The sequence below is a fragment of the Gadus morhua genome, chromosome 17 (genome assembly GCF_902167405.1).
Source record: "Gadus morhua chromosome 17, gadMor3.0, whole genome shotgun sequence".
Classification (NCBI taxonomy): domain Eukaryota; kingdom Metazoa; phylum Chordata; class Actinopteri; order Gadiformes; family Gadidae; genus Gadus; species Gadus morhua.
Window position 1 is genome coordinate 13,992,700 of NC_044064.1, and position 27,949 is coordinate 14,020,648.

At 49.1% G+C, this 27,949-nt stretch overlaps 1 protein-coding gene across 10 annotated transcripts in view; it reads left to right on the top strand.

Moving 5' to 3' along the window:
• dysf (dysferlin, limb girdle muscular dystrophy 2B (autosomal recessive)) overlaps nucleotides 1–27,949 on the top strand; it is a 51,915-nt gene that overhangs the window by 13,452 nt on the left and 10,514 nt on the right. For 2 of the 10 annotated variants that reach the window (XM_030337627.1, XM_030337631.1), the window contains exons 13-43: nucleotides 1,464–1,567; nucleotides 1,920–1,988; nucleotides 2,110–2,153; nucleotides 2,304–2,386; nucleotides 3,810–3,842; nucleotides 4,551–4,666; nucleotides 4,917–5,030; nucleotides 5,532–5,709; nucleotides 6,896–7,020; nucleotides 7,159–7,265; nucleotides 7,953–8,148; nucleotides 8,753–8,899; nucleotides 9,198–9,329; nucleotides 9,728–9,894; nucleotides 10,109–10,223; nucleotides 10,428–10,533; nucleotides 10,878–11,020; nucleotides 11,306–11,479; nucleotides 11,845–11,929; nucleotides 12,803–12,880; nucleotides 14,636–14,817; nucleotides 15,005–15,145; nucleotides 15,286–15,315; nucleotides 15,429–15,461; nucleotides 15,623–15,664; nucleotides 16,150–16,251; nucleotides 17,093–17,254; nucleotides 21,028–21,190; nucleotides 21,827–21,900; nucleotides 24,210–24,269; nucleotides 27,662–27,673. In XM_030337627.1, coding sequence (XP_030193487.1) covers nucleotides 1,464–1,567; nucleotides 1,920–1,988; nucleotides 2,110–2,153; nucleotides 2,304–2,386; nucleotides 3,810–3,842; nucleotides 4,551–4,666; nucleotides 4,917–5,030; nucleotides 5,532–5,709; nucleotides 6,896–7,020; nucleotides 7,159–7,265; nucleotides 7,953–8,148; nucleotides 8,753–8,899; nucleotides 9,198–9,329; nucleotides 9,728–9,894; nucleotides 10,109–10,223; nucleotides 10,428–10,533; nucleotides 10,878–11,020; nucleotides 11,306–11,479; nucleotides 11,845–11,929; nucleotides 12,803–12,880; nucleotides 14,636–14,817; nucleotides 15,005–15,145; nucleotides 15,286–15,315; nucleotides 15,429–15,461; nucleotides 15,623–15,664; nucleotides 16,150–16,251; nucleotides 17,093–17,254; nucleotides 21,028–21,190; nucleotides 21,827–21,900; nucleotides 24,210–24,269; nucleotides 27,662–27,673 — 3,317 coding nt within the window. The remainder of the gene's footprint in view (nucleotides 1–1,463; nucleotides 1,568–1,919; nucleotides 1,989–2,109; nucleotides 2,154–2,303; nucleotides 2,387–3,809; nucleotides 3,843–4,550; nucleotides 4,667–4,916; nucleotides 5,031–5,531; nucleotides 5,710–6,895; nucleotides 7,021–7,158; nucleotides 7,266–7,952; nucleotides 8,149–8,752; nucleotides 8,900–9,197; nucleotides 9,330–9,727; nucleotides 9,895–10,108; nucleotides 10,224–10,427; nucleotides 10,534–10,877; nucleotides 11,021–11,305; nucleotides 11,480–11,844; nucleotides 11,930–12,802; nucleotides 12,881–14,635; nucleotides 14,818–15,004; nucleotides 15,146–15,285; nucleotides 15,316–15,428; nucleotides 15,462–15,622; nucleotides 15,665–16,149; nucleotides 16,252–17,092; nucleotides 17,255–21,027; nucleotides 21,191–21,826; nucleotides 21,901–24,209; nucleotides 24,270–27,661; nucleotides 27,674–27,949) is intronic. The other 8 variants (XM_030337630.1, XM_030337636.1, XM_030337635.1 and 5 more) reach the window with 6 other exon arrangements.

The following is a 27,949-nucleotide window of genomic DNA, read 5'->3' on the forward strand; positions in this document are numbered from 1 at the left end:
CTCCTCCTACTGTCTCCTCCTTCTGTCTCCTCCTTCTGTCTCCTCCTCAGAGTGAGTCCTCCTCTCCTCCTTATGTCTCCTCCTACTGTATCCTCCTACTGTTTCCTCCTTCTGTCTCCTCCTACTGTCTCCTCCTACTGTTTCCTCCTTCTGTCTCCTCCTTCTGTCTCCTCCTACTGTCTCCTCCTCAGAGTGAGTCCTCCTTCTGTCTCCTCCTACTGTCTCCTCCTACTGTCTCCTCCTACTGTCTCCTCCTCAGAGTGAGTCCTCCTTTACTCTCCTCCTTCTGTCTCCTCCTCAGAGTGAGTCCTACTCTCCTCCCCCTGTCTCCTCCTCAGAGTGAGTCCTCCTTTACTCTCCTCCCCCTGTCTCCTCCTCAGAGTGAGTCCTCCTTTACCCTCCTCCCCCTGTCTCCTCCTCAGAGTGAGTCCTCCTTTACTCTCCTCCCCCTGTCTCCTCCTCAGAGTGAGTCCTCCTTTACCCTCCTCCCCCTGTCTCCTCCTCAGAGTGAGTCCTTCTCATATCCTCCTCAAATCTCTTCTCCTCTCCTCCTTCTGTCTCCTCCTCAGAGTGCGTCCTCCTCTCCTCCTACTGTCTCCTCCTTATGTCTCCTCCTACTGTCTCCTCCTACTGTCTTCTCCTACTGTCTCCTCCTTCTGTCTCCTCCTCAGAGTGAGTCCTCCTCTCCTCCTTATGTCTCCTCCTACTGTCTCCTCCTTCTGTCTCCTCCTTCTGTCTCCTCCTCAGAGTGAGTCCTCCTCTCCTCCTACTGTATCCTCCTACTGTTTCCTCCTTCTGTCTCCTCCTACTGTCTCCTCCTACTGTTTCCTCCTTCTGTCTCCTCCTTCTGTCTCCTCCTACTGTCTCCTCCTCAGAGTGAGTCCTCCTTCTGTCTCCTCCTACTGTCTCCTCCTACTGTCTCCTCCTACTGTCTCCTCCTCAGAGTGAGTCCTCCTTTACTCTCCTCCTTCTGTCTCCTCCTCAGAGTGAGTCCTACTCTCCTCCCCCTGTCTCCTCCTCAGAGTGAGTCCTCCTTTACTCTCCTCCCCCTGTCTCCTCCTCAGAGTGAGTCCTCCTTTACCCTCCTTCCCCTGTCTCCTCCTCAGAGTGAGTCCTCCTTTACTCTCCTCCCCCTGTCTCCTCCTCAGAGTGAGTCCTCCTTTACCCTCCTCCCCCTGTCTCCTCCTCAGAGTGAGTCCTCCTTTACCCTCCTCCCCCTGTCTCCTCCTCAGAGTGAGTCCTCCTTTACTCTCCTCCCCCTGTCTCCTCCTCAGAGTGAGTCCTCCTCATATCCTCCTCAAATCTCTTCTCCTCCGCTCCCTTCTGTCTTCTTCTCTCTGAATTGTTGCTCTCCATTTCTCCAATTCTCTCCTTTCTTAATCTATCTTCTCTCGCTCCATCTTCTTTGGATATTCTGCAGCCATTTAGTTCCTCTCCCTCTCTCCCTCCCTCCCTCCCACCAGTGGACGATGCCTTCATGGACGGGATGAGGCAGATCCTGGGCTTCGACAGCAACAGGAAGAATCTCGTTGACCCGCTGGTAGAGGTCCACTTTGCAGGCAAAACCGTAAGTGTGCACAAATCCCCCGCACCAACAAGGACCCTCAGTGGTACAGCTCACCAGTACGCTGGGGAGGGATGCACTGCAGGACAGCCTGGTGGACAGGTGTGGGACTCCCAGCTGTAGGTTCTGGGTTGGATTCCCCATGTCAATATTCTACCTGTAGCCACCATAGTGCAAGATGTAGTCTAACACGACCTGCTCCTTACTGACCTGTCTCTGTACTGTCCAACCCCTACCTGCTCCTTAATAAAAATGTGTCTAAACTCACTGTCAGTTACTTTAGATGATCGTGACGACTACTAAATGAGAAATAAGGTCAAATAATGTCAAGTAAGGAGAATTCTTGTATCCTCAGATCTGCACCAAAGTGCTGGAGAAGAGCGCCAACCCCCAGTGGAACCAGTGCCTGTCCATGCCCATCAGGGTGAGAACGACACTCCTGCCAACCAATTACATTAGTGCATTACAAGGCTCGGCCAATCACATCACCCCACTCCAGACTGGGCGGGAGCAAAGACTAATGCCATTGTTTTGTTTCCCTTTAGTTTCCCTCCATGTGTGAGAAGATGAGGCTCAGAGTTCTCGACTGGTGAGTCATGTGGATGGTACTGCTCGATGACATCATAATCCTCACGTTCGATGGCCTCATCAGCATATTAAGTGACATCATCGTCCAGTTTCATGACATCGTCATCATCATCCTGTTTTATGACATCTTCATTACGCACTTTGTCTGCAGGGACCGGGCGAGTCACAATGACATCATCGGCACCGCCCACCTGTGCATGTCCAAGATATCAGCCCCTGGCGGAGAGATCGATGGTGAGAAACTGGTCTGGTCTGAACTAGTTTAACCTGGACTGGTCTGGTTTGAACTAGTGTAAACATGACTGGTCTGAACTAGTGTAAAGTGGACTGGTCTGAAGTAGTGTGTAAACCTGTACTTGTCCGGTCTGAACTAGTCTAACCTGGACTGGTCTGGTCTGAACTAGTGTAAACTGGACTGGTCTGGTCTGAGCTAGTCTAACTTGGACTGGTCTGGTTGGAAACAAGTCTAACCCTGGACTGGTCTGGTCTGAACTAGTGTAAACTGGACTGGTCTGGTCCTAACTAGTGTAACTGTATGGTCTGGTTGAAACTAGTGTAAACTGGACTGGTCTGGTCTGAACTAGTGTAAACCTGGACTGGTCTGGTTGGAAACAAGTCTAACCTGGACTTGTCTGGCCTGAACTAGTGTTAACTGGACTGGTCTGGTCGGAACAAGTCTAACCTGGACTGGTCTGAACTAGTGTAAACTGGACTGGTCTGGTCTGAAGTAGTGTAAAATGGGCTAGTCTGGTCTGAACTAGTCTGATCTGAACTAGTGTACACTGGACTGGTCTGGTCTGAACTAGTCTAACCTGGACTGGTCTGGCCTGAACTAATGTAAACTGTACTGGTCTGGTCTGAACTAGTGTAAACCTGGACTGGTCTGAACTAATGTAAACTGTACTGGTCTGGTCTGAACTACTCTAACCTGTATTTGAAGTGGCTTTTATTAACTCCTAACTGGCTGGGCTGCTCTGGTCAAAGATGTCTCCCTACTTATCTCTCTCTCATCAAGATCCACTCCATCTACTTCTCTTCCTGACTTTCCGACTGAATCTCTTCAACTGAATTTTGATAGTTAATTTGGCCTCTTGTTGCATGCAATTTAAATAAATCAGCACTTCTAGCAAAAATGCTGACGTGGTAATGGTCCTATATCAGCTGGAAACCTAATCCTAATACGGTTCAATGGTCTGGAAAACCTAAACGAACCAGCATAAAATAGTTGAGGACCCTCCAAATATATTCCTCAATACTGTAAGTATAGGATACTCCATCAGCACAATGGATGATCCAACAGGACATGAAGCTAGAGCGAGAAGGTCAGAGACGAGTGTTGTTCCCTGAAGCTAAGATGCTCCCTTCTCTCCGCTATGTGTGGGTGTGCTATATTGTCCTGTGTTCAGGCTTGAACTTCTTGTTTAACCAACTAACCTGACATTGTTTTTTAAGTGTAGCTTGATTGTCGTGTTGTTCTAACAGATGTTTGAGCGAGCTTTGAGGCCCGCTACGTAACCGCGCTGTGACCGAACGCCACACACGGCGCCAGCTTGTCGGACATGTTGGTCGGTTGCTATCGTGTCCGTATCGTGTTTCCTGGTTCTTTGCACTCTGGGTCTCTCCGTCTCTCACTCGTTCTTCTTCCTCTGTGCACCAGATGAGCCGTCTTCTAGGAGTCTCCAGTCTGCCAGTATGTTCATCAATTTCTCGACCGCTTCCCTCACCCCCGCTCTCTCTGACTGTCTCTACCTCTCTCTGCTGTCCTGTCTGTAGTAACAATACCTCTCTAAATCTCGCTCTCTCTCTCGCTCTCTCTCTCTCTCTCTCTCTCTCTCTCTCTCTCTCTCTCTCTCTCTCTCTCTCTCTCTCACTCTCTCTCTCACTCTCACTCTCTCACTCTCTCAGCCTCACCCACACCCTGTTTATTATCTCATGCTTTGACTTGAATGTTACTGAATGACTTAATGAACTACTTGTAGATCAGCTCTTGACTTTCCACCTCACTGTGTCTGGTAACCATGGTTCACCCTTGAAATCATTTAAAGAGATGATTGATTGATTGTTTTATTATTGATCAATGCAGGTGAGATGAGCCTGCCTCCTCTCCATCTATCTTTAATGATTGCTGTTTAATTGTTATATTTTTTCACTTATATCTCTTATAATTATGATCTCTGATACTTCTGTTTGTGTGTGTGTTAATGTGGGAGTGTATCTGTTAATGTATGTATTTGTGTGTATCTGCTTGTGTTTGTGTGTTTGTGTGTGTGTCTGTGGCTATATGTGTGCATATAAATGTGTGGTGTATGTGTGCGTGTGTGTGTGTGTGTGTACGCATATGTGTGCTGTGTGGTGTGTACATGTTCATCCATGTGTGTGTGTGTGTGTGTGCGTGTAGTGGACGACAGTCTGGGTTTCCTGCCAACCTTCGGGCCCAGCTGGGTCAACCTGTACGGGAGTCCGAGAGAGTTCCACACCTTCAACGACCCCCACCACACCCTCAACCTGGGGAAGGTAAGCTCCACCCACCACCACCACCTCCTCCACCTCCCCCATTACCAGCCCTTCCAAACGGGTACCGATTACAGCTTTACTATAATTCAATACAGTAAACTGAAAAAGCTACATCCTCCATCTCTCTCCTCCTTTCCACCTCCCAACTCCCATTTCCCCCCTCTTTCATCCTCTCTCTTCTCCTCTATCACTTTCACCAACCTCTTCCCCTCTCTCTCTCTCCCCCTCTCCCTCCCTGTCTCCCTGGCAGGGTGAGGGCGTGTCGTACCGCGGCCGTGTCCTGGTGGAGCTGAACACCAAGCTGGTGGAGCGGCTGGAGCAGAGGACGGAGGACATCCCCTCAGATGACCTGCTGGTGGTGGAGGTGAGGAGGCCGTCTGGACTCTGTTCGCCCGGCTGGATGGGTGCTCTGTTCCTTCTCTCACTCCAATTATCCTTTTTCTCGTTCTCCCTCGCCGGTCTTCTCCCTCCTCCTCTCTTCTCTCTTTTTCTCATCATCTTGTTGCTCTCCCTCTCTCCTACTATCTCCTCTGTTCACCTTCCGGCCCATCTCTCCTCTCCTCTCCTCTCCTCTCCTCTCCTCTCCTCTCCTCTCCTCTCCTCTCCTCTCCTCTCCCCTCCTCCCCACCTCCTCTCCTCTCCTCTCCTCTCCTCTCCTCTCCTCTCCCCTCCTCCCCACCTCCTCTCCTCTCCTCCCCTCTCCTCTCCTCTCCTCTCCTCCCCTCCTCCTCTCCTCTCCTCTCCTCTCCTCTCCTCTCCTCTCCTCTCCTCTCCTCTCCTCCCCTCTCCTCTCCTCTCCTCTCCTCTCCTCTCCTCTCCTCCCCACCTCCTCTCCTCTCCTCCCCTCTCCTCTCTCCTCTATCAGAAGTTCCTGAGGAAGAGGAAGTTCTCTCTGTTCGCGGCGTTCTACTCCGCCACGCTCCTTCAGGACGTAGACGACGCCGTCCAATTCGAGGTCAGCATCGGTAACTACGGCAACAAGTTTGACTACACCTGTCTGCCGCTGGCTTCCACCACCCAGTTCAGCCGCGCTGTGTTTGACGGTAGGTCAGAGGTCAAGAAGGCTGTGTTGAAGACGTTATAAATAAATCAATTCCTAAGACTTTAAGAGTTTAGTCTAGATAGAAGATACATTCTTACAATCGTAATATGTAATTCCAAAATCTTTGTCGAACCGTTAATTCTTTTAAATAAATAATTATTCTCTGTGGAATCATTATAGCATTCTATGTTGGTGTCATTTCAAGCTAATGATTACTGAAAAACATAACGCCTCACTCCAACTGAAATCTGTTTTCGAATTACACAACAGTACCACTGTGTGGTAATTTCTGGTACTGGCAGTTCGATCATTTATGTATATAGTTGTGCTAGGCTGGGGTACTGATTTCTTAGCATTTTTCTTAGCATCATATAGGTCAGGGATGGGCAACTTTCATGATAAAGAGGGCCACAATTCTTCATCATCACCATCAGAGGGCCATGTGACTGTGCGCTTCAACTAGACGTAAACTGAGAGAAGCTACACATTTTTGAATTTGTTGGATCTGATTTCCTGTATTCTGGTGCATTTTGGGGATGGCCACTACCTACAAAATCTTCCAGATTCATAACCTATGTATGGTATGTTGATTGAACCAACGTACATTCATTTCATGTTTTCCATGCTCAAACAGCCACATGATTGGTTAGTATTTTGATCAGTGCAAAGGGCTCACATACATCATCATTCAATGATGTCACAAAACTGAAAAACAGTGGCCCAACATTAAGTGCAACAACTCAATGAACTCAAACCCAACAAGCATGATATTCACTTCAGGGCAGTTGTAGTAGTTGTAGTGGCGACTTAATAGGCAATCTTTCATGACTGATATCGCTTCTAAGCAAACTAGACACCTGGGTTTGCCTTTGAATTCTATGAACAGATACTCTGCTTTTCTTCTTTCTTAACCAAGTTTTCTGTAACTCGATTTTTTTTATTTTTTTTATTATATTAAATAAAAGTTATGTGCGGGCCTGACTGAGTGAGGATGCGGGCCGTATGCGGCCCGCGGGCCGCCAGTTGCCCATCCCTGATATAGGTTGTCTGGTATATATTAATGTATATGTTAATATATGTGTCTTTTTAGGTTGTCATAACTACTACCTAACCTGGGGTAACATCAGGCCGGTTGTCGGGTCTACATGAATATATGAATGTATATTTTAATGAATGTGTCTTTCTAGGTTGTCACTACTACTACCTGCCGTGGGGTAACGTAAAGCCAGTGGTGGTCTTGTCGTCAGAATGGGAGGACATCAGACCCAGGATAGAAGCTCTCAACATGCTGCTGCACATCACAAACAACCTGGTACTTTTGTGTTGGTGTATGCGTGTGTGTGTGTGTGTGTGTGTGTGTGTGTGTGTGTGTGTGTATGTAGTTCTGGTCCTGTATTAGCCCTTCTCTTTCCCCCTCCTTCCGCCTGGCTCATGCGTTCTCTGCCCCCAGGAGTCCAACCTGCGGCGGGTCCAGCTGCTGGTGAAGGCTGCGACTGACCTGGAGGAGGTGGAGCTAGCTGTGGTCGACCTGTTGGATCAGGTCATCACTGACTGCAGGTAGCCGGATAGGCCGTCTGGATTCTGATGTCATCACTTATGGACGCTGCTATTGGCTGTTTAGCCTGACCGCCGTGAAAGAATTACAAATACAGTTTCATCTCTCCCCTTTTCTCTCCATCTGTTTTTGTTTCTCCGGATGTCTTACCCTCTCTCTCCCCTGTCATCTCCCCTCTTTCCTCTCTCCTCTCTCCTCTCTCCTCTCTCCTCTATCCTCTTTCCTCCCTCCTCTCTTCTCTCCCCTCTCTTCTCTCTCCTCTCCCCTCTATCCTCTTTCCTCTCTCCTCTCCCCTCCCTCCTCTCTTCTCTCCCCTCTCTCCTCTCCCTTCTCTCCTCTCTCCTCTCTTCTCATCTCCCCTCTCCCTGTCCTCTCTCCTCTCTCCTCTCTCCTCTCTCCTCTTTCCTCTCTCCTCTCCTCTCACCTCCCCTCCCCTCCCTCCTCTCTCCCCTCCCTCCTCTCCTCTCTCCCCTCTCCCATCTCTCCTCTCTCCTCTCCCCTCCTCTCTCCTCTCTCCTCTCTCCCCTCCTCTCTCCTCTCTCCTCTCCCCTCCTCTCTCCTCTCTCCTCTCCCCTCCTCTCTCCTATCTCCTCTCCCCTCTCCCCTCTCTCCTCTCTTCTCTCCCCTCTCTCCGCTCTCTCCCTGTCCTCTCTCCTCTCCCCCCTCTCCCTCCCTTCTGCCTCCCCCAGCCAGGAGCTGCCGTCTCTGGACCAGTGGCCGTGTGTGACCCCTCTGGACAAGTCGCTGCGTAACCTGCGCTGCCTCCACCTGCAGCAGGTGCTGTCGGGGGCCCAGAGCCTGAAGCACGGCCCCGCCACAGACCTGTCCTCCGTGCTGGAGCTGGCCCAGGACTGGGCCGCACGCCTCCGCTCCCTGGCTGAGGAGGTGGGCGGGGAGAGGGGGGCGAGGGGAGGGCCTAGAGGAGAGGGGGACGGGGGGAGGGTCTAGAGGAGAGGGGGACGGGGGGAGGGCCTAGAGGAGAGGGGGACGGGGGGAGGGCCTAGAGGAGAGGGGGACAGGGGGAGGGTCTAGAGGAGAGGGGGACGGGGGGAGGGTCTAGAGGAGAGGGGGACGGGGGGAGGGTCTAGAGGAGAAGGGGGGGCGGGGGGGGAGGGTCTAGAGGAGCGGGGGACGGGGGGAGGGTCTAGAGGTGGGAGGGGGAGGGTCTAGAGGAGAGGGGGAGAGAGGGTCTAGAGGAGAGGGGGACGGGGGGAGGGTCTAGAGGAGAGGGGGAGAGAGGGTCTAGAGGTGAGGGAGATAGTGGGAGGGTCTAGAGGTGGGGGGGGAGGGTCTAGAGTATGAGGGTCTCGAGGTGAGGGGTAGAGTGGGAGGGTCTAGAGGTGGGAGGGGGAGGGTCTAGAGATGGGGTTGGCAGGTAGAGTGGGAGGGTTGATAGATGGGGGAGAGAGGGGTACATGGTGGAAGTAGGCAGGAACAAGGTGAAAACTATCCTTGTAACTCTCCCCCCCCCTCCCCCCTCCCCCCCCAGCCTCAGAACAGTATTCCAGACATCGTGATCTGGATGATGCAGGGGGACCAGCGCGTGGCGTACCACCGCATCCCCGCCCACTCGGTGCTCTTCTCCCACTCCCACCCCGGGGAGCACTGCGGAGAGCTGCAGACCGTCTTCCTCAAGGTCCTCCTCTGGGGCCACACGCACACGTGCAAACACACACCCACGTCGTTCACCTATGTTCACACATGCACACACACGTACAAACATACGTAGACACACGCACACGTGAAGACATTCACACACACACACGCACGCACACACACACACACACACACACACACACACACACTGTGGAGAGCTGCAGACTGCATCAATTGACTGCATCAAGGTCCTCATATGGATACATAAACATACACACCTACTCATCTCTCTTAAGGTAGTCTGTGTGTGTGTGTGTGTGTGTGTGTGTGTGTAACAGTATCCCCAGGGAACAGGAGCAGAGGCCAAGCTTCCTGGGCAGCTGAGAGTGAAAGTCTGGTTCGGATTGGCTGCGGACGTCAAGCATTTCAACCAATACGCTGAGGGCAAGCTGTCCGTGTTCGCAGAGACGGTGAGGCCCCCTTAACTCCATAAAGACACACCAAATAAATCCATGTTTCATCGTTTATTCTGTAGAGTACGGTCTTACATTGGAGTCTGTCTGTGACTGAATAGTTAACAACTGTTTCATACTGGTTTGATCCCGAATGAAACCAGTATCAACATTATTGACCTCCGGTGTGTGTGTGTGTGTGTGTGTGTGTGTGTGTGTGTGTGTGTGTGTGTGTGTGTGTGTGTGTGTGTGTGTGTGTGTGTGTGTGTGTGTGTGTGTGTGTGTGTGTGTGTGTGTGTGTGTGGACTTGGTTTTCTGTTCTACCGACCGATGTTCATGTGTGTCTGCATACGGTCGTGTTGGATATGTCTTTTAATGTGTGTGTGTGTGTGTGTGTGTGTGTGTTTCCTCCCCAGTATGAGAACCAGACCCGGCTGGCCCTGGTGGGCAGCTGGGGGACCACGGGACTCACCTCCCCCAAGTTCAGTGACGTGACGGGCCGCCTGAAGCTGCCCAAGGAGAGCTTCAAGCCCTCCCCGGGCTGGAGCTGGGCGGGGGACTGGTTCATCTGCCCCGAGAAGACGTGAGGGGGGGGGGGGGGGGGGACTGGTTCATCTGCCCCGAGGAGACGTGAGAGGAGGGGGGAGGGGGGAGGAAGGGGGGACTGGTTCATCTTCCCTGGGGAGGGAGGGAGAGATAGGAAGAAAGGGAGATATCTGTGGTTGTTTTTATGTTCAATCATAACTTTTGTGTGTGTGTGTGTGTGTGTGTGTGTGTGTGTGTGTGCGGCTCTGCAGGATGCTGTATGACACGGACGCAGGTCACATGACCTTCACAGAGGAAGTGTTTGAGACCCAGATGCGGTTGCCCGGGGGACAGTGGATCGGGATGCCGGAAGGGTACACAGATGTGGTATGTTTATATGCATATATATTTCAATATATACATATATTTGTATGCTCATATGTGTGTATATACATTTCTATATGTTTTTATGCATATGTTTATGTATATATATCTATATTTTTTCATGTATACATGTTTCTATCTGTATTTACGCATATATATTTCTATGTGTTTTTATGACTATGTTTCTCTATATTTCTGTGTCTATAGAACGGGGAGAAGGCGGTGCCTAAGGAGGAGGTGGAGCCCCCTCCTGGCTGGGTGTGGGACGAGGTGGAGTGGAGCGAGGACCTCAACAGAGCTGTGGATGACCAAGGTGCACGCACGCACGCACACACACACACACACACACACAGCAAGCACACATTCACGCGCACACTTGATCATAACTCTTATTGATGGTTATGATCAGTATTGCTGGTTATGTATCAGTATTGCTGGTCATTGATTATAATTAATTGAAATGGCTGAGTACTGATGGTTATTGATCAGTTGTAATGGTAATTGATCAGTATCCATGGTTATTGATGGTAATTGATCAGTATTGATGGTAATTCATGGTTATTGATGGTAATTCACGGTAATTGATCAGTATTGATAGTTTTTATCAGTATTGTTGGCTATTGATGGCTATTAATGGTTATTAATTCTGTGTGTTAGGCTGGGAGTACGGCATCACCATCCCCCCGGACCGCCGACCTAAGTCCTGGGTCCCCGCCGAGAAGATGTACCACACCAACCGCCGCCGCCGCTGGACACGCCTCCGCAGCCGCGACCTCACCAGCATGGCCGCCCTCCGACAGGTAGAGAGACATAGGCCCACACTGAGGGAGGGAGGGAGGGGGGAGGGGGGGGAGGGAGGGAGAGAGAGAGAGAGAGAGAGAGAGGGAGAGAGAGAGGGAGAGAGGGAGGGAGGGAGAACTGAGGCAGTACTTCAACCAGACACTAGAGGACACTGTTGTAAAACAAATGAAAGAACACATTATTTGTGTGTACACATACTGTATATGCATATATATCTATGTATATGGGTATATAAATACACACACAGTACATATATGTATTTACATTGATCAACTGTTCTGCAGCAGCGTCCAGACGACTCTGAGCGGGAGGGCTGGGAGTACTCCTCTCTGTTCGGGTGGAGGTTCCACCTGAAGCCCAAGAAGACGGACTCCTTCAGGAGGAGGAGGTGGAGGTGTCGCATGGAGCCCCTGGAGAAGACCGGCCCCGCCGCCATCTTTGCTCTGGAGTGTTCCCTGGTGAGGGCTCTCCCCTTCCCTGTAGTGTCCCACTATTCCAGTTCACTGTGAAGTACATCACTATTCCAGTTCACTGTGAAGTACATCACTATTCTAGTTCACTGTGAAGTACATCACTATTCTAGTTCACTGTGAAGTACATCACTATTCCAGTTCCCTGATTAATATATATCTATTCTAGTTCCCTGTACAGAACATCAAGAACATCACGAATCTAGTTCCCTAATTAATGCATCACTTTTCTAGTTCCCTAAGTAGTATTTGTGTGTATATATATATATATATATATATATATATATATATATATTCTACAGTGTTTTTTCCATTATTCCGTGATTCCTATCCTTCTATTTCCTCGTCCTCAGAGCTCCATTGAGGACAGGAGCGATGAGAAGTCTGTCACCACCACCTTCGGAGTCAACAGACCCACCATCTCCTGCTTCTTTCAGAGTAACCGTACTATGTATTTCATGTTACACAAAATACATTTATGCATTATAAACAAGAGGGAGAGCTGTGATGTACTCTGTCCGGTTGTCGGTACGATGCCGATGGCAGGAGATAAGCACAGCCGTACTGTGTGTTCTACTGTATGCTACACCATGTTACGTATAGTAGTATATACTATGTAATATTAATGCTGTATATAGTTTGCACATGTATATGTGAAATGATACACCTGCACACACACACACACACACACACACACACACACACACACACACACACACACACACACACACACACACACACACACACACACACACACACACACACACACACACACACACACACAAAGACACAGACACAGACACAGACATACGCACACACTGACAAACACACGCCTAGAAACCATCACAGGTGTGGTGCATTCTGGGTGGGAACCTCTGCTTCCAATTTGGGCGTGTTGCCAAGGTAACCGGGCCTGCCGATCGCTAATGGTAACCAGACGTACAGTAACTAGACCATGACCCGCACAGTGTGTGTGTGTGTGTGCGTGTGTGTCTGTGTGTCTTTTATTATAGATAGAACAATGAAGTAGTTCATTGCTCTGAAACTTTATTTGGAGTGTGCACACACAGTAAATCCGGATTAAATAGACACTGACACAGAAATGTTACACACACACACACACACACACACACACACACACACACACACACACACACACACACACACACACACACACACACACACACACTAAAAGACACCCACATTGACACACATAAAAACAAGCATCATTCTAATTAGTAAATCCTCATTTTGTAAACGTGGTTCCAAACTGGCGTGACATTTTCTCTGTGTGTCTGTGTGTGTCTCCAGGTGGGACGAGGTACCAGCTCAGGTGTTACCTGTACCAGGCGAGAGACCTGCCATCCATGGACAAGGACAGCTTCTCAGGTGACCAGTCTATTCTGTTCTATTCTATTGTACTCGGTTCTACTCTCGTCGGTTCTGAGACAAAGTGTTTGGAGTATCAAGTTCAACAGTGACAATGATAGGTGCACTACTGAATGGTATAGATATACAATATGTGTGCTCTGTCTAATATATATATATATATATTGTATAATATAATTATGGACTATCCTATTATTGTACTCTATTCCACTCTATAATATAGTATTATCTTATATCCAGTTCTATTCAATTCTACATTATTCTGTCTTATTCTGATTTGTTTGCAGACAGACAGTGTGTCTGAAAGCTAACCAAGTATAAGTATTTAGTAACAGAAACCATACTCAAATTTAGATAATGTTAGAGAGACAGGGGGAGAGAGAGAGAGAGATGACAGGGGGATATAGTGAATATGATGGGGAGGTAGAGTTAAGGAGATTGGGCTCCCCTAAGATTTAGATGATATGTTATTATCTTAATGACTGCATTAAGTCTAGTTTTATAATGAGAGAGGGGGAGAGAGAAAGAGGCAGAGAAAGGGAGATATAGACGGAGAGAGAGAGACGGAGACAGGGAGAGAGAGAGATGCATTGTAGGGTGAAGGTCTCTCTCTCTCTCTGCTGACTTTGTGTTTATTTTTCTTGTGGCTGTTGCCTACACACACACACACACACACACACACACACACACACACACACACACACACACACACACACACACACACACACACACACACACACACACACACACACACACACACACACTACTTGAGACCCTTGGGCTGTTTGTGTTTCTGTTTATATGAGCTAATGGGCTGCTGGGACGCTAGCTGTAGGTCACCCTGGTGTGTGGGTGTGTGATTGTGAGTGTGTGTGTGTGAGTGTGTGTGTGTGTGTGTGTGCATGCATGGTGTGCTGTGTGTGTGTGTGTGTGTGTGTGTGTGTGTGTACGTTTGATTCAGATGTGGGAATGTGGATTTTAGCTTCTGTGTACACTGATGTAAACATCCCCAAAGAGTCCTCAGAGTGTGGGTCCATTTGTGTGTGTTTGTGATGGTCTGTGTGTGTGTGTGTGTGTGTGTGTGTGCACGTGACCTGGAAAAACAAACATCTCTAAATGTTCCGGATGCTCCTGTTAAATCGTGGCGTTCCCAAGCTGATGATGTCATTGCCTGGCCGGGAACTGAGGACCCCGGAATGCCTGAGGCCCCCATATACATAGATAATAGGAACGCGTGTGTGCGTGTGTGTGTGTGTGTGTGTGTGTGTGTGTGTGTGTGTGTGTGTGTGTGTGTGTGTGTGTGTGTGTGTGTGTGTGTGTGTGTGTGTGTGTGTGTGTGTGTGTGTGTGTTTGTTCTAGAACCCTAGCGCTCTGAAGTATTTCACTGTTCATTGATTTCAGTTATGTATCAGACGCTGCTTGAGGTCTTGCAGTGAATTCAGACGTCATTAGGAGCAGGTGGAGGTTAGCCGGTAGGGGGGTGTCCAGGATACCCACAGGTAGACTGAGGACATGAGGGATCAAACTAGTCGGGAGTCAAACACCATTACTACGAGACTATCCTGACTCACTCTCTCTTTCTATAACCTAATGTTTCCCTCCTGCCGTTCCTCTCTCTCTAACTGTATACCTATGTCTCTCTCTCTCTCTCTCTCTCTCTCTCTCTCTCTCTCTCTCTCTCTCTTTCTCTTTCTCTCTCTCTCTCTCTCTCTCTCTCTCTCTCTCTCTCTCTCTGTTGTGTCTGTCTCCCTTCAGACGCCTATGCCATCGTGTCCTTCCTGCAGCAGTCCCAGCGCACGGTGACGGTGAGGAACTGCCTGAACCCCTGCTGGGACCAGACGCTCATCTTCTACCAGCTCGATGTGTTCGGAGACCCCGCCTCCACCCTGGCCACGCCCCCTCGCATCGTGATCGAGCTATTCGATCAGGACTCCTACGTATGTACTGCCGTGTGTGCATGTGTGTGTGTGAGTGACGGTGAGGTGTTCAATGATTCATACCATCATCTACTTCAGTGTAACTATTTATGTTCTGTGTAAACTGTTTACAGTGACTAGTGTTATGTCTGTATTGCTAAGAGTAGTGTTTCAGGATACGTCCTAAATTGCGTTGTGATTGGTCCAGGGGGCTGATGAGTACATGGGGCGCTGTGTGTGTGAGCCCTCGGTAAGCCCCTCCCCCCGCCTGGCCTGGTTCCCTATTCGCCGAGGGGACAGAGACGCTGGCGAGCTATTGGCTGCCTTCGAGCTCATCCGGAGAGATCAGGTCAGATGTCAAAGGTCACCATTTAACCATGCCTACTTCCTGTTTACCATAATTGACCGGAATAGAAGCCTGGAAATACCAAATAATCATCTCCTGACTGTCTTTGTTTCCATCTGCCTGTCTGTCCGTCTGTCTTTCAGCCAGCGATTCATCATATCCCAGGTCAAGATGTGAGTATTTTTCCATCTGTGTGTGTGTGTCTCTCTCTCTCTCTCTCGCTCTCTCTTTCTCTCTCTCTCTCTCGCTCTCTCTCATATGATCTCTCTCTCATCTCTCTCTCCAGGGGGACTTTTCGGCCTCCCATATCTTTGAGGAGGTAGGTTTGCCATGGCAACACTGCATGTCCGTCAAGACAATAACCCACCTCACTAACTACCTGTAGTTAGTGAGGTGGGTTGTTAGTTAAGAGTGGAGCCCGGTTGCTTATGAGTGCTGTGAATGTTTGTCTGTTTGTCTCTCTCTCCGTTGCTTCATCAGTTGCTCCTGCCAGGTGTCCCATCTGAAAACCTGCAGCAATTGGTACACACACACACACACACACACACACACACACACACACGTACACACACACACACACACACACACACACACACACACACACACACACACAGACACACACAGACACACAGACGCACACAGACACACAGACACACAGACACACAGACACACAGACGCACACGCACACAGACACACACTAACACAGACACACACTAACACAGACACACACACACTCACGGACAAAGAGAGAGATAGACACACACATGCGCGCGCCCGCACACACACACACACACACACACACACACACACACACACACACACACACACACACACACACACACACACACACACACACACACACACACACACACACACACTAATGACCTTTATAGGCATAGCTGCTTTAAAGCATGTTGAGCTGGAGAGAGCTCACCTGCAGTGAATAATACCACAGGGCCTCTGTCCAACGTGGATGAGCTCACCTCTGTCTCTGTTTGTGTTGGCAGCCGGAGGACTCTGACCTGCCGTGCCTGCCCCCCCAGAGAGAGCCCAACGTCTTCATGGTCCCCCAAAGCATCAAACCAGCCCTGAGGAGGACCGCTATAGAGGTAACACACCACCACACACATGGCATCAAACCAGCCCTGAGGAGGACCGCTATAGAGGTAACACACCACCACACACATGGCATCAAACCAGCCCTGAGGAGGACCGCTATAGAGGTAACACACCACCACACACATAGCATCACACCAGCCCTGAGGAGGACCGCTATAGAGGTAACACCCCACCACACACATAGCATCAAACCAGCCCTGAGGAGGACCGCTATAGAGGTAACACACCACCACACACATGGCATCAAACCAGCCCTGAGGAGGACCGCTATAGAGGTAACACACCACCACACACATAGCATCACACCAGCCCTGAGGAGGACCGCCATAGAGGTAACACACCACCACACACATAGCATCACACCAGCCCTGAGGAGGACCGCCATAGAGGTAACACACCACCACACACATAGCATCACACCAGCCCTGAGGAGGACCGCTATAGAGGTAACACCCCACCACACACATAGCATCAAACCATGGCATCAAACGGTGTGTTATAATATAGTGATATGTTATATAAATGATATGCTATAATGTAGTGATATGTTGTATAAATGATATGTTATAATGTAGTGATTTGTTATTATTAGTTTATTTTTCAGGGACAATGCAGCGCACATTATTACATACACAATTTTCACAGTCAACTCCATAACAATGTGGATGTAGATGTGTTGCACAGAAGGTTTCCAGCCAGTTGGCTAATTTGCAACCCTTGACCCATGTATATGTTGTATAAATGATATGCTATAATGTTGTGATAAGTTATGATGATACGTTATATAAATGACATGTGACGAAGTAGTGACGCGTTCTGCATGTGCTGTAGATCTTGGCGTGGGGCGTGAGGAACCTGAAGAGCTTCCAGATGGCCAGCGTTTCCTGCCCCAGCCTGCAGGTGGAGTGTGGGGGCGTGGTCGTCCAGAGCTGCGTCATCCGCAGCATGAAGAAGAAGCCCAACTTTGACGTCAACACCCTCCTCATCGACGTGGTACGATTCCCCTTTTTTTTTTTTTTCCTCAGGGGGGCTCACCGCGCCGTGCGCACGTGGTCAGGGGCGCGCCCGCCGTCCCGGGCTTCGGCACGGGTTTCCACATGGAAACACACGTGCACTCGGCCATTCATCAGGAGTTTATGTTCTGGAAAAGCAGAGTGCGTGAACTGCTAAAGCCTATAGAGATGGAGACGCGAGTGGAGTCTGGTAGACTCGATGTTCAGCCAAGGGGGAGGTGCTGAAGCCGACGGCTTTACACCGAGCACAGCAAGGTTTGAGTGTGGATTTAGAAAAAAAAAACGACCTGAGACCGCTCTCTCTCCAAACACCAAATAACAGAGTCATTCCACATCGTCACTGAGAGAGCATGGCAAGGTTATGTACATCAACAATACTTACCCCCACAACCCTCCAAAATCACAATTCTCTCTCTGACAGCTTGCGGGCTAACATACTAGAATAGCGAAAAGCTATTAAGCTAACATACTAGCAAAACAGAAAGCTATTAAGCTAACATACTAGCCTAGCGGAGAGCTTGCGGGCTACCATACTGGAGCACAGGGGATCTTGCCGGCTACCATACTAGCATAGCGGAGAGTTTGCAAGCTAACAAACTTGCATCGTGAAAAGCTTGCGAGCTAACATTCTAGCATAGCGGAGAGCTTGCGACCCAACAAACCAGCATAGCCTAGTGAAGCAGATCCGCGCAGAGAGTACACGCTGAACAGAGGGCGTGGTTCTCTCCCGGTTGAAATTAGCCTGCTGGCTAACACTGGTACATTTACAGAAATTGAGATGAATGTGCACTGTACCTTTACATGAATGAAAAAAATGAAACAGTATAGAAAACCGACCCCTTGTGACACCGAGCGGCGGTGCTGGGGTCACAGACGACGGGGAATGTTCCAGAACATTTTGGAAACCGTCGTTTCTCATGAAGGTCCTCACACCCGCCAAACACGGTTCGGCGCCACACAGCCTGGGGCGCCGCAGGGCTCCGCCCCCCCCCCCCATACAGTACATACGTAGTCGGCGAGGAAAGGTCACACTCACACTTGGAGCGGTTCCCAACGTTCCAATGAAGTACACGTGTACGACCATGTAACTGCGCACACACACACACACACACACACACACACACACACACACACACACACACACACACACACACACACACACACACACACACACACACACACACACACACACACACACACACACACACACACACACACACACACACAGAAACACATTTGATGTGCCCTTTCCCCAGTAAACGGTGCTGTAATGAACGTAACTTTGATGTACTTCCAGTCATATATTATTTTGTCCATATATTTACCAAACCACAGGCCATGCTAAGAGCCGGGGCTACCCTGCCCCAGATCTGCTGTAAAAATGAGGGATTTTCTTAAAAGTATTGAATTTATAGTAGTTACATTAAAATCATCGACATAAGCGAATTCCCATGGAAGCCTTTCTAACCCGAGTGGAAATATGGCGGACGTATTTCAGTCCGTCAGGACGTCCCCTGAGCCTGGGCCAACTCAAGGGGGATGGTGCTGAAGCCCTCCAGACCTCCAGACCTCCTCGCCGTTGATGGAACGGTGGAAACAGCTTCTTGCTGTAGCCACGCAGAACAGATCTTCCCCATGATTCACTTCACCTCATTTACTGCGCTTTAAAACTCACGAACCGTTCCGGTGTCTCGACCTGAAATGAAGCAGGAGCACCACCATTATCGCTAATCCTCCTCCACCGTCATCTAAAACTAAGTCTGCTCAAACTTTACACCATCACCACCACCACCACGTAAAACTAAGTCTACTTAAACTTTACACCATCACCACCACCATCATCTAGAACTCCACAACTCCTCGAACTTTACCTCATCACCTAGCACCCTATCCTCACGCCATCTTTACACCATCACCATCATCTAGTGCCTTACATCTCCAACTTTACACCATCATCATCTAAAGCTCTCTACCTCCCCCATCTCTATACCATCAAGACCACCATCTCTCAAACTCTACACCTCCTCCAATTTACACCATCGAGACCACCATCGTCTGAAAATCTACACCTCCATTTTCAACTGTGACGGCTGACTCCTGACCTATAGAACTACATAAATAGAGCACTAAAACTGCTCTACACATGCACATCGTCAGAGTGTGTCCGGAAACTGCATTGCAGTGCTTTATCATTGTATCTTCATGTATCATCAGGATCTAATTTGACGTAGGTACGGACATTGCCACCACCGGAGCATGGATGGATCGATATAAGGGTGAACGTGGGTGGTTGGGAGATCAGCTCTATAAACCTGTAGTCTCTGTAGACCATCTACCCCGTGTTTATGGGGTAGATGCCTTCTCCCAGATCCTCTGAACTTGGCCCCATTGGGGTTCTCTTTAGGACCCAGGGGTTGGCAGGGGGTTGCTCGTGTCAACCCCTGCTCTGATTACGATGGTCATCCAGGCGTGACCAATCACAGGCTGACAGTCTCCAGCCACTGCCAATCAGTATCAGGCAGCCAGAAGGGCATGACCGAAAGTCTCTGTCTCATCTCTGTGTTTATTTTTTGCTGTTTTTTACGTCATAATGCTGTCTCATCTGGTCTGCTCCGTTGTTTCTCCTGTTTTTTAAACTTTGGTTGCTCTCACCTCTATCCCCGCCTCCCCCCTCTCACTCTCTCCCCTCTCTCCTCTCTCTCTCCTGTCTACCTCTCTCCCCCCTCTATCCTGTATCTCGATCTTTCTCCCTTATCTCATCTCGCTCTCGCTCTCTTTCGCTCTCTCTCGCTCGCTCTCTCTCCAATTCCCCCCTCCACCTCTCTCTCTCTCTAATCCCCCCCTCCACCCCTCTCCCTCTCTGTTCTTTCTCCCCCTCCTCCCCCTCTCCCATCTCCTCCCCGTCTCCCTCTCTGGTCTCTCTGCCCCTCCCCCTCTCTGGTCTCTCTCCCCCTCCTCCCCCTCTCCTTCTCTGGTCTCTCTCCCCCTCCCCCCTTCTCCCTCTCTGGTCTCTCTCCTCCCCCTCTCCCTCTCCTCCCCCTTCTCCCTCTCTGGTCTCTCTCCTCCCCCTCTCCCTCTCCTCCCCCTTCTCCCTCTCTGGTCTCTCTCCTCTCCCTCTCCTCCCCCTCTCCCTCTCTGGTCTCTCTCCCCCTCTCCCTCTCTGGTCTCCCTCCCCCTCTGGTCTCTCTCCTCCCCCTCTCTGGTCTCTCTCCTCCCCCTCTCCTTCTCTGGTCTCTCTCCCCCTCTCTGGTCTCCCTCCCCCTCCTCCTCTCTGGTCTCTCTCCTCCCCCTCTCTGGTCTCCCTCCGCCTCTCCCTCTCTGGTCTCTCTCCTCCCCCTCTCTGGTCTCTCTCCTCCCCCTCACCCTCTCTGCTCTCTCTCCCTCTCCTCCCCCTCTCCCTCTCTGGTCTCTCTCCCCCTCCTCCCCCTCTATGGTCTCCCCCTCTCTGGTCTCTCTCCTCCCCCTCTCCCTCTCTTGTCTCTCTCCTCCCCCTCCCCCTCTCTGGTCTCTCTCCTCCCCCTCTCCCTCTCTGGTCTATCTCCTCCCCCTCTCCCTCTCTGGTCCCTCTCCCTCTCCTCACCCTCTCCCTCTCTGGTCCCTCTCCCTCTCTGGTCTCTCTCCCCCTCCTCCCTCTCTGGTCTCTCTCCCTCTCCTCCCCCTCTCCCTCTCTGGTCTCTCTCTCCCGCTCCCTCTCTGGTCTCTCTCCCCCTCCTCCCCCTCTCTGGTCTCTCTCCCCCTCCTCCCCTGCTACAGAGACTCCCGGTGGAGGAGCTGTACATGCCCCCCATCGTCATCAAGGTGATAGACAACCGTCAGTTTGGCAGGAAGCCGGTGGTGGGCCAGTGCACCATCCGCTGCCTGGACGACTTCCGCTGTGAGCCCCAGGAGGAGCTGGAGGAGCAGGAGGAGGAGACAGGTGAGGGGGGAGGAGGGGGAGGGAGGAGAGAGGGGGAGGGGGAGGAGGGAGGGAGGGAGGAGAGAGTTGAGAGAGGAGGAGGTGGAGGAGAGAGGGGGAGGGAGGAGGGAGGAGGAGGTGGAGAGAGACGGGGAGGGAGGAGGTGGTGGAGAGAGACGGGGAGGGAGGAGGGGGTGGGGGAGAGAGTTAAGGGGGGGAGGAGGTGGAGATGCGTGAGGCCGGAGGGGGAGGGTGGGAGAAGAGAGGGGAGGTGAGGAGGTGGAGAGAGTGGAGAAGCAGGAGGCAGAGGAAGAGGTAGAGAGGGGGAGGAGGAAGGGAGGGATGGAGGAGGAAGATTGATTGATCCTTAATTTTACCAGGAAGGTCCCATTGAGATACAATGTCTCTTCCAGGGATTTCTGAGACAAGATGAGGAGTAAAGCAAGAGGGGGGAGGGGGGGGGGGGGGAGAGTTGAAGAAGAGTAAGGAGATGGACAGACAGACAGACAGATGGTTGGTGTCTTCTTCGGTGTAAAGCTAATTATCTTTTTCTAATGCTTGCACGCATGTGTCTGTCTGTCTGCGTGCGTGCGTGCGTGCGTGCGTGCGTGCGTGTGTGTGTGTGTGTGTGTGTGTGTGTGCGTGAGGACCTCTCAGGTGACATGGCCTTGACTCCCCGTGATGACATCCTGATTGACATCGATGACAAAGAGCCTCTCATACCTGGACAGGTGAGCAACCTATCAGCATACCTGTCAATCAACCAACTGGCCAATCACGTTGGACTGCAGTCTCATGGACTCTGCTTCTGTTCTCTGTGTCTAAATGAGATCCAGCTGAATGAGCCTGGAATAAAAGAACTATTGAACCAATAGTGTGTGTGTGTCTCTGTGTGTGTGTGTGTGTGCGAGAGAGAGAGAATATCTTGGTGTGTGTGTGTTTTCTGAATGTGGGTTTTATGACAAATAACTAAAAAGGGCAAATATGAAACATTCCATTTTCCATAAAGTACCACTAACCGAGAGTGTGTGTGTGTGTGTGGTGTGTGTGACATGGGACAGTAGGGACATGTCGTTCTGGGACAATAAGTGGTCCAAAGGTTACTGTGTGCAGGAATATCTCCCATGTTTATTTATTTGCATGGGTAAACAGACTCCGCTACAGGCCATCGTACGTGTTCGCTGGTGCCTGCACGGAGCACGTGTGGAAAGGGATCAATGTGTGTAGATAGGAGTGCGGGTGTGTGTGTGCGAGAGACTTATGTGTGTGCGAGAGAAATGTGTTTGTGCGTGTGTATGAAGAGAGAGAGAGATCTGTGTGTGTGTGTGTGAAGAGAGAGAGAGAGAGATCTGTGTGTGTGTGTGTGTGTGTGTGTGTGTGTGTGTGTGTGTGTGTGTGTGTGTGTGTGTGTGTGTGTGTGTGTGTGTGTGTGTGTGTGTGTGTGTGTGTGTGTGTGTGTGTGTGTGTGTGTGTGGTACCAGCAGCATAAATAAACATGGCTGACATGATGACATGGCAACCGTCTCTGTGGTCGGTGGTTACCGTGGCGACCACAAGGCGCGCGCCCGTCACCACTCGTTAAGCCTCCCTCGCTTTCTCTCTCTCTCTGTGTGTCTCTCTCTGTCTCTACCTCTCTCTCTCTCTCTCTCTCTCTCTCTCTCTCTCTCTCCCTCTCTCCCTCTCTCCCTCTCTCCCTCTCTCCTCTGTCTCTCTTCTCTCCCTCTCTCTGTCATCCTCATTTCTGTATTTCACTCTAGCATTCTCTTTCCTTGTATCTTTTGATTATCTCATCACCTTTCCTTTTGCTCTCTTTATTCTCTCCTTCTCTTCTCTATATTCTCTCTTTCTCTCTCTCTTTGTGAAGACTGGCAACTATTCTTCAATCAATTGATCCCTTTACTCATGCACACACGCACGCACGCACACGCGCACACACACACACACACACACACACACACACACACGCACACGCACACACATATTTATAAATGCACAAATAAATATAGTCAGAAACGCACACACCTAGGTGAAGACACGCGTAAGGTGCCTTCACATGCCTATTGGGGTCGCTGGAAGCCTTAACAGCCAGAGGTTGCAGGGTCTGTTGTTTAGCTCCTCGGTGTGTAAAGATAGATAGACATTAATATGATGAGATAAGAGTGACACGATGAAGATTATAGAGTACGTACACTCTTTTCTTCTCCACTTCTCTCCCCCTTCACCTCTCTCATCTTTATTCTCCTCTCCCCCTTCGCTGCTCTCCCCTCCCCCCTCTCTCCTCCCCTCTTCTCACTTCCTCTCCTCTTTTCCTTCCCTCCTCTCTCCTCCTCGTTTCTCTTACTCCTCTTCTCACTTCCTCTCCTCTCCCCCTCTTCTCCTCTCTTCTCCTCTTCTCTCTTACTCCTCTCCTCTCATGTCCCCTCCTCTCCCCCTCCTCTCCCCCCTCCTTTTCCCTCCCCCCCTTCTCCTCCCCCCTCCTTTTCCCTCCCCCCCCTTCTCCTCTCCTCTTTCACGAAAGTCTTTCTCCTGGAAAATGTGACTGACTCTGCTACTGTCTGTGCTATACTAGACAGACCCTGTGGTCAGGGTGTGTATGTGTGTGCAGGCATGTGTGTGTATTCTTGGCATATTAAAGTTGAGCTATTCATCAGCAGAACATCACATCATGATAATATAGAGTAGGAATACAAGGGAACATCTCTCTCTTTTTTTCTCCCTCTCCTCCCTCCCTCCCTCCCTCCTTCCCTCTCTCTCCTTCTCTCGCTCCCTCCCTCCCTCTCTCGTTCTCTCTCTTATGCGTAGCAATGCTTGTGATTGTGTGTGTGCCAATGAGACTGTTTTAGGTTGTGCGTGTGCATGTGTGTGTTTTAGAAACATAAACTAATATCAAAGTCTTTGTTAAATGTTGATCTGTTTAGAATTTCTTTCAATCTTAACGTAATTGTGGTTAACTAACTTTGCTAACACGGAAGTCTGTCTTTTTTGGTGTGCCTGTGTCTATGTCCGGCGTGTGTGTGCGTGTGTGTGTGTGTGTGTGTAGTTTACAGATGGGACCAGCTCTGCCATCATTAATCTTGCCTCCTCTCGCACTAGTCTTCATGTAGGTAACTCACTAACTCACTCACTCACTCTGATATTCATCCATTCATGAATCAATTCCTTCACTCTTTAGCTCTCATAGTCAGTCACACTCACTCACTCACTCCTCCCCAACTTTCTCCCTCATCAATCCTTCAAATTCATACAGTATAAACCTGGTAATACCTTTTGACATAGGCTGTGCAGTGATTTTGTTTAACTTCTCTCATAGCACCTTCCACCAAAAAAACGAATGATTTCATCCTAAAACAACCGCATTACCAAGGGGGTCATTACAATGTAACAGACTAGGCAACCAAAGACCCATGGCCTAAAGACAAGACCTGAAACTGCAACTCGCAGGGATGTGATTGGAGGATCAGAGTTACAGAGTAAATGCTCAGGAATGTGTGTGGCGACAGGCATCCTGGTGTTTAAAGGACATCTATCCCATAATAGTCTTTAAAGAGTTGTGTAATAATCAGCCTGGTTAGCGAGCAGACCTCCATGCATTTACTGATGGAAAAACGTTAACACACACCAACAAGCATCAACAGAAAGCACGCCAACACAACTAACACCAACACCACACATAGCTATGCACAACGAAACACACCAACGCAACAGACACAAACACACACAATCATCACACGAACACAACACAAACCAAAACAACATACTAACACACCAACCCAACACACACCCAACCCACTTCAACTCACACCAACCCACTTCAACCCACACACACTAACACAACACACACACACAAAGCACACACTGAAGTTACTGTCACAGTGTTTAACCCCAGCTACGAGCCAGTTCATATATTATATAATATTGTCAGTTTAAATGTTTTTCCTTTTAAATTAAAATGTTGTTGCGCACGCATTCCAACCTTGAGAGCTGACCTAGTTCATCACTTTATTTTCCACTATGTATGCGTGTGTTTGATATTAAGTGTGTGAATGTGAGTATAACCAGTCGGGTGAGAGCATACCAATGGTTTTTTTGTTTTTGTTTCATTCAGTGTAATTTAAAATAACTTTATAGAGATGCACGCTCGGCTCACACACACACAAAGTGGTCGAGAGTATCAAGGATGTTCACTTTCTCCGAGAGAGAGAGAGAGAGAGAGAGAGAGAGAGAGAGAGAGAGAGAGAGAGAGAGAGAGAGAGAGAGAGAGAGAGAGAGAGAGAGAGAGAGAGAGAGAGAGAGAGAGAGAGAGAGAGAGAGACTTAAAGCAGAACACTGCTTGGTTAGAACCACAGTTATAGTAGTGCGTGTGTGTGTGTGTGTTGGCACTGCCAGTCGTCGTGGTAACGCCAGTGGTCCCCGTAGGGTCACCTAATGAGAGGCTGTAAACTAAAACTACCTCTGTGTGTGTGTGTGTGTGAGTTGTAATCTGCCCGAATGAGGAGCCATGGATTGAAGACACACACACACACACACACACACACACACACACACACACACACACACACACACACACACACACACACACACACACACACACACACACACACACTCATTCCGTGCATGAGAGAAAGAGACTGTGTTAATGTGTCCTGTGTGTGCAAATGTTGCCAGGTTTTGATGATCAGGGCGCCAGACTGTGAGGGAGTGTGTGTGTGTGCACACAGAGATTAGTGTCCCAGCTTCATGACACTAGGGTTTCCCATGCTATTCCTTTAGAAAGAAAACATCACAAATTCCATCATAGACACACAAGCGCACGCACAAACACACACACACACACACACACACACACACACACACACAGTTACATGCATGCGTATGAACATAGTATCATGGGAGAATCCTTCAGTCTTTCCGACTTCAGAATGGTGTGTGTGTGTGTGTGTGTGTGTGTGTCATACATGTTCCTGAGAGGACTGGAGGTCTTAGGGTGGTGACAGGTCAACTGAATTACGTGAAGAGAGAGAGAGAGTGTGTGTGTGAAAAGTGTGTGCGTGGTTATTGTATGTGTGTGTGTGTGTGTGTGTGGGGGTTAAGTGTATGTGTGGTTTGTGTGTGGGTGTGTGGATTTGATCTGTCCCCTGGTATTCTGCGTCTTTGTTGCCACGGTTTCCTAGTTGCGTCAGGCGCACTGCGATGACATTACGTTAAATGACATTTATTAAGCCGACACATTCGTCCAAAGCAACTCACACAAAGTGCATTCAACAATGGAGACATCCCCCAAAATGTACAAGAATCCTTTGAGTGCATACAATTAATCCAATAAGAAAACTGCTTTAAGTGCTAAAATACAGAAACAAAAAAAAGTAGCTTTTTCCGGACTCACAGACACAGACACACACGGTCCCTGACCCTCTAGGTATGCTCTCAACGTCGCTCTTCAAAACCTTAATCCAACAGTAATCATACAAATGGCCCAAACTAAATATTGTTGTATAGTCCAGTGGTTAGGGAGTTCGATTACCAGCTAAACGGTTCTGGGTTCGATCCCAACAGTGTCCTCATTCTACCTTTAGACATCCTAGAGCACGATGCTCCCTACTCCATACTTACTCCTTAGTGACCTGTCTCTGTACTGTCTAACCCCTGCCTGCTCCCTAATGACCTGTCTCTGTACTGTCTAACCCCTACCTGCTCCCTAATGACCTGTCTCTGTACTGTCTGTACTGATTTTACAGTCTGTAAATAGTAACCAACTGTAAAAATGAGCTTGCTGGCCTTATTCTCTCCTTTCTCTTTACTTATGTGAAAAAAATAATGTCATGATCACCAATAAATATGTTTTGATAAGTTAAATAAGCAGTGACAAGCAAACCTTCTGTCTGGAAAGTTTCAAAACAATAACAATAATAATAATAATAATAATAATAATAATATTAAGGAGCAGGTCACTAAGGAGACCTGCTCCTTAGTGACCTGTCTCTTTACTGTCTCACCCGTGCCTGCTCCTTAGTGACCTGTCTCTTTACTGTCTCACCCGTGCCTGCTCCTTAGTGACCTGTCTCTACCGTCTAACCCCTACCTCCTCCTTAAAGACCTGTCTCTGTACTGTCTAACTCCTACATGCTCCTTAATGACCTGTCACTTTGGATAAAAGCGTCTGATATATGACCGCATAATAAATATAGGTAAAATATTGTATAATATATAGTTAATAAGTATAATAAGATGTATAATATATTATATATATATCATAAATATATAGTAAATACATAGTAAGATATAATATATATATATCTGTATTGTAAATATAATGACAATCCCATAGAGTTTGACATGCAGTGGTCATTATGTCATCATATTTCATATGTTGAGTACGGTATGGGTGGGTTTGCATGCACTTTAGGTGTGGCGTGCGTGTGTGGGTTTTACTTGAGACAGCGTACCTGTTATTTGCTGTTAAACTCTGTATCCTTCCTCCTCTGCCTACCCTAGATGTCCCAGTGGGTGAGTTACCTCACCTTGAGGGAACAGGCAGGCCCATCGGTCTTTCCGTCTGTCTGCGTCTGTGTGTCTGGGTTTTCTTTGCTGAAGGGGCTTCTTTGTTTTTAAAAGGTGCCTTCCCCCTTCATGTTTTATGATGTGGAGATCGTCTTTTGTTTTCCATCGTTTTTGTGTCATCTGCTTGTAACTTTTATTTTATGTCATTTTGCACATTCTCGGAAAAGAGATTTGTTCAGGCCCAATGTGCCTTCAAGAATCAATAAAGGTGAAATAAAATAG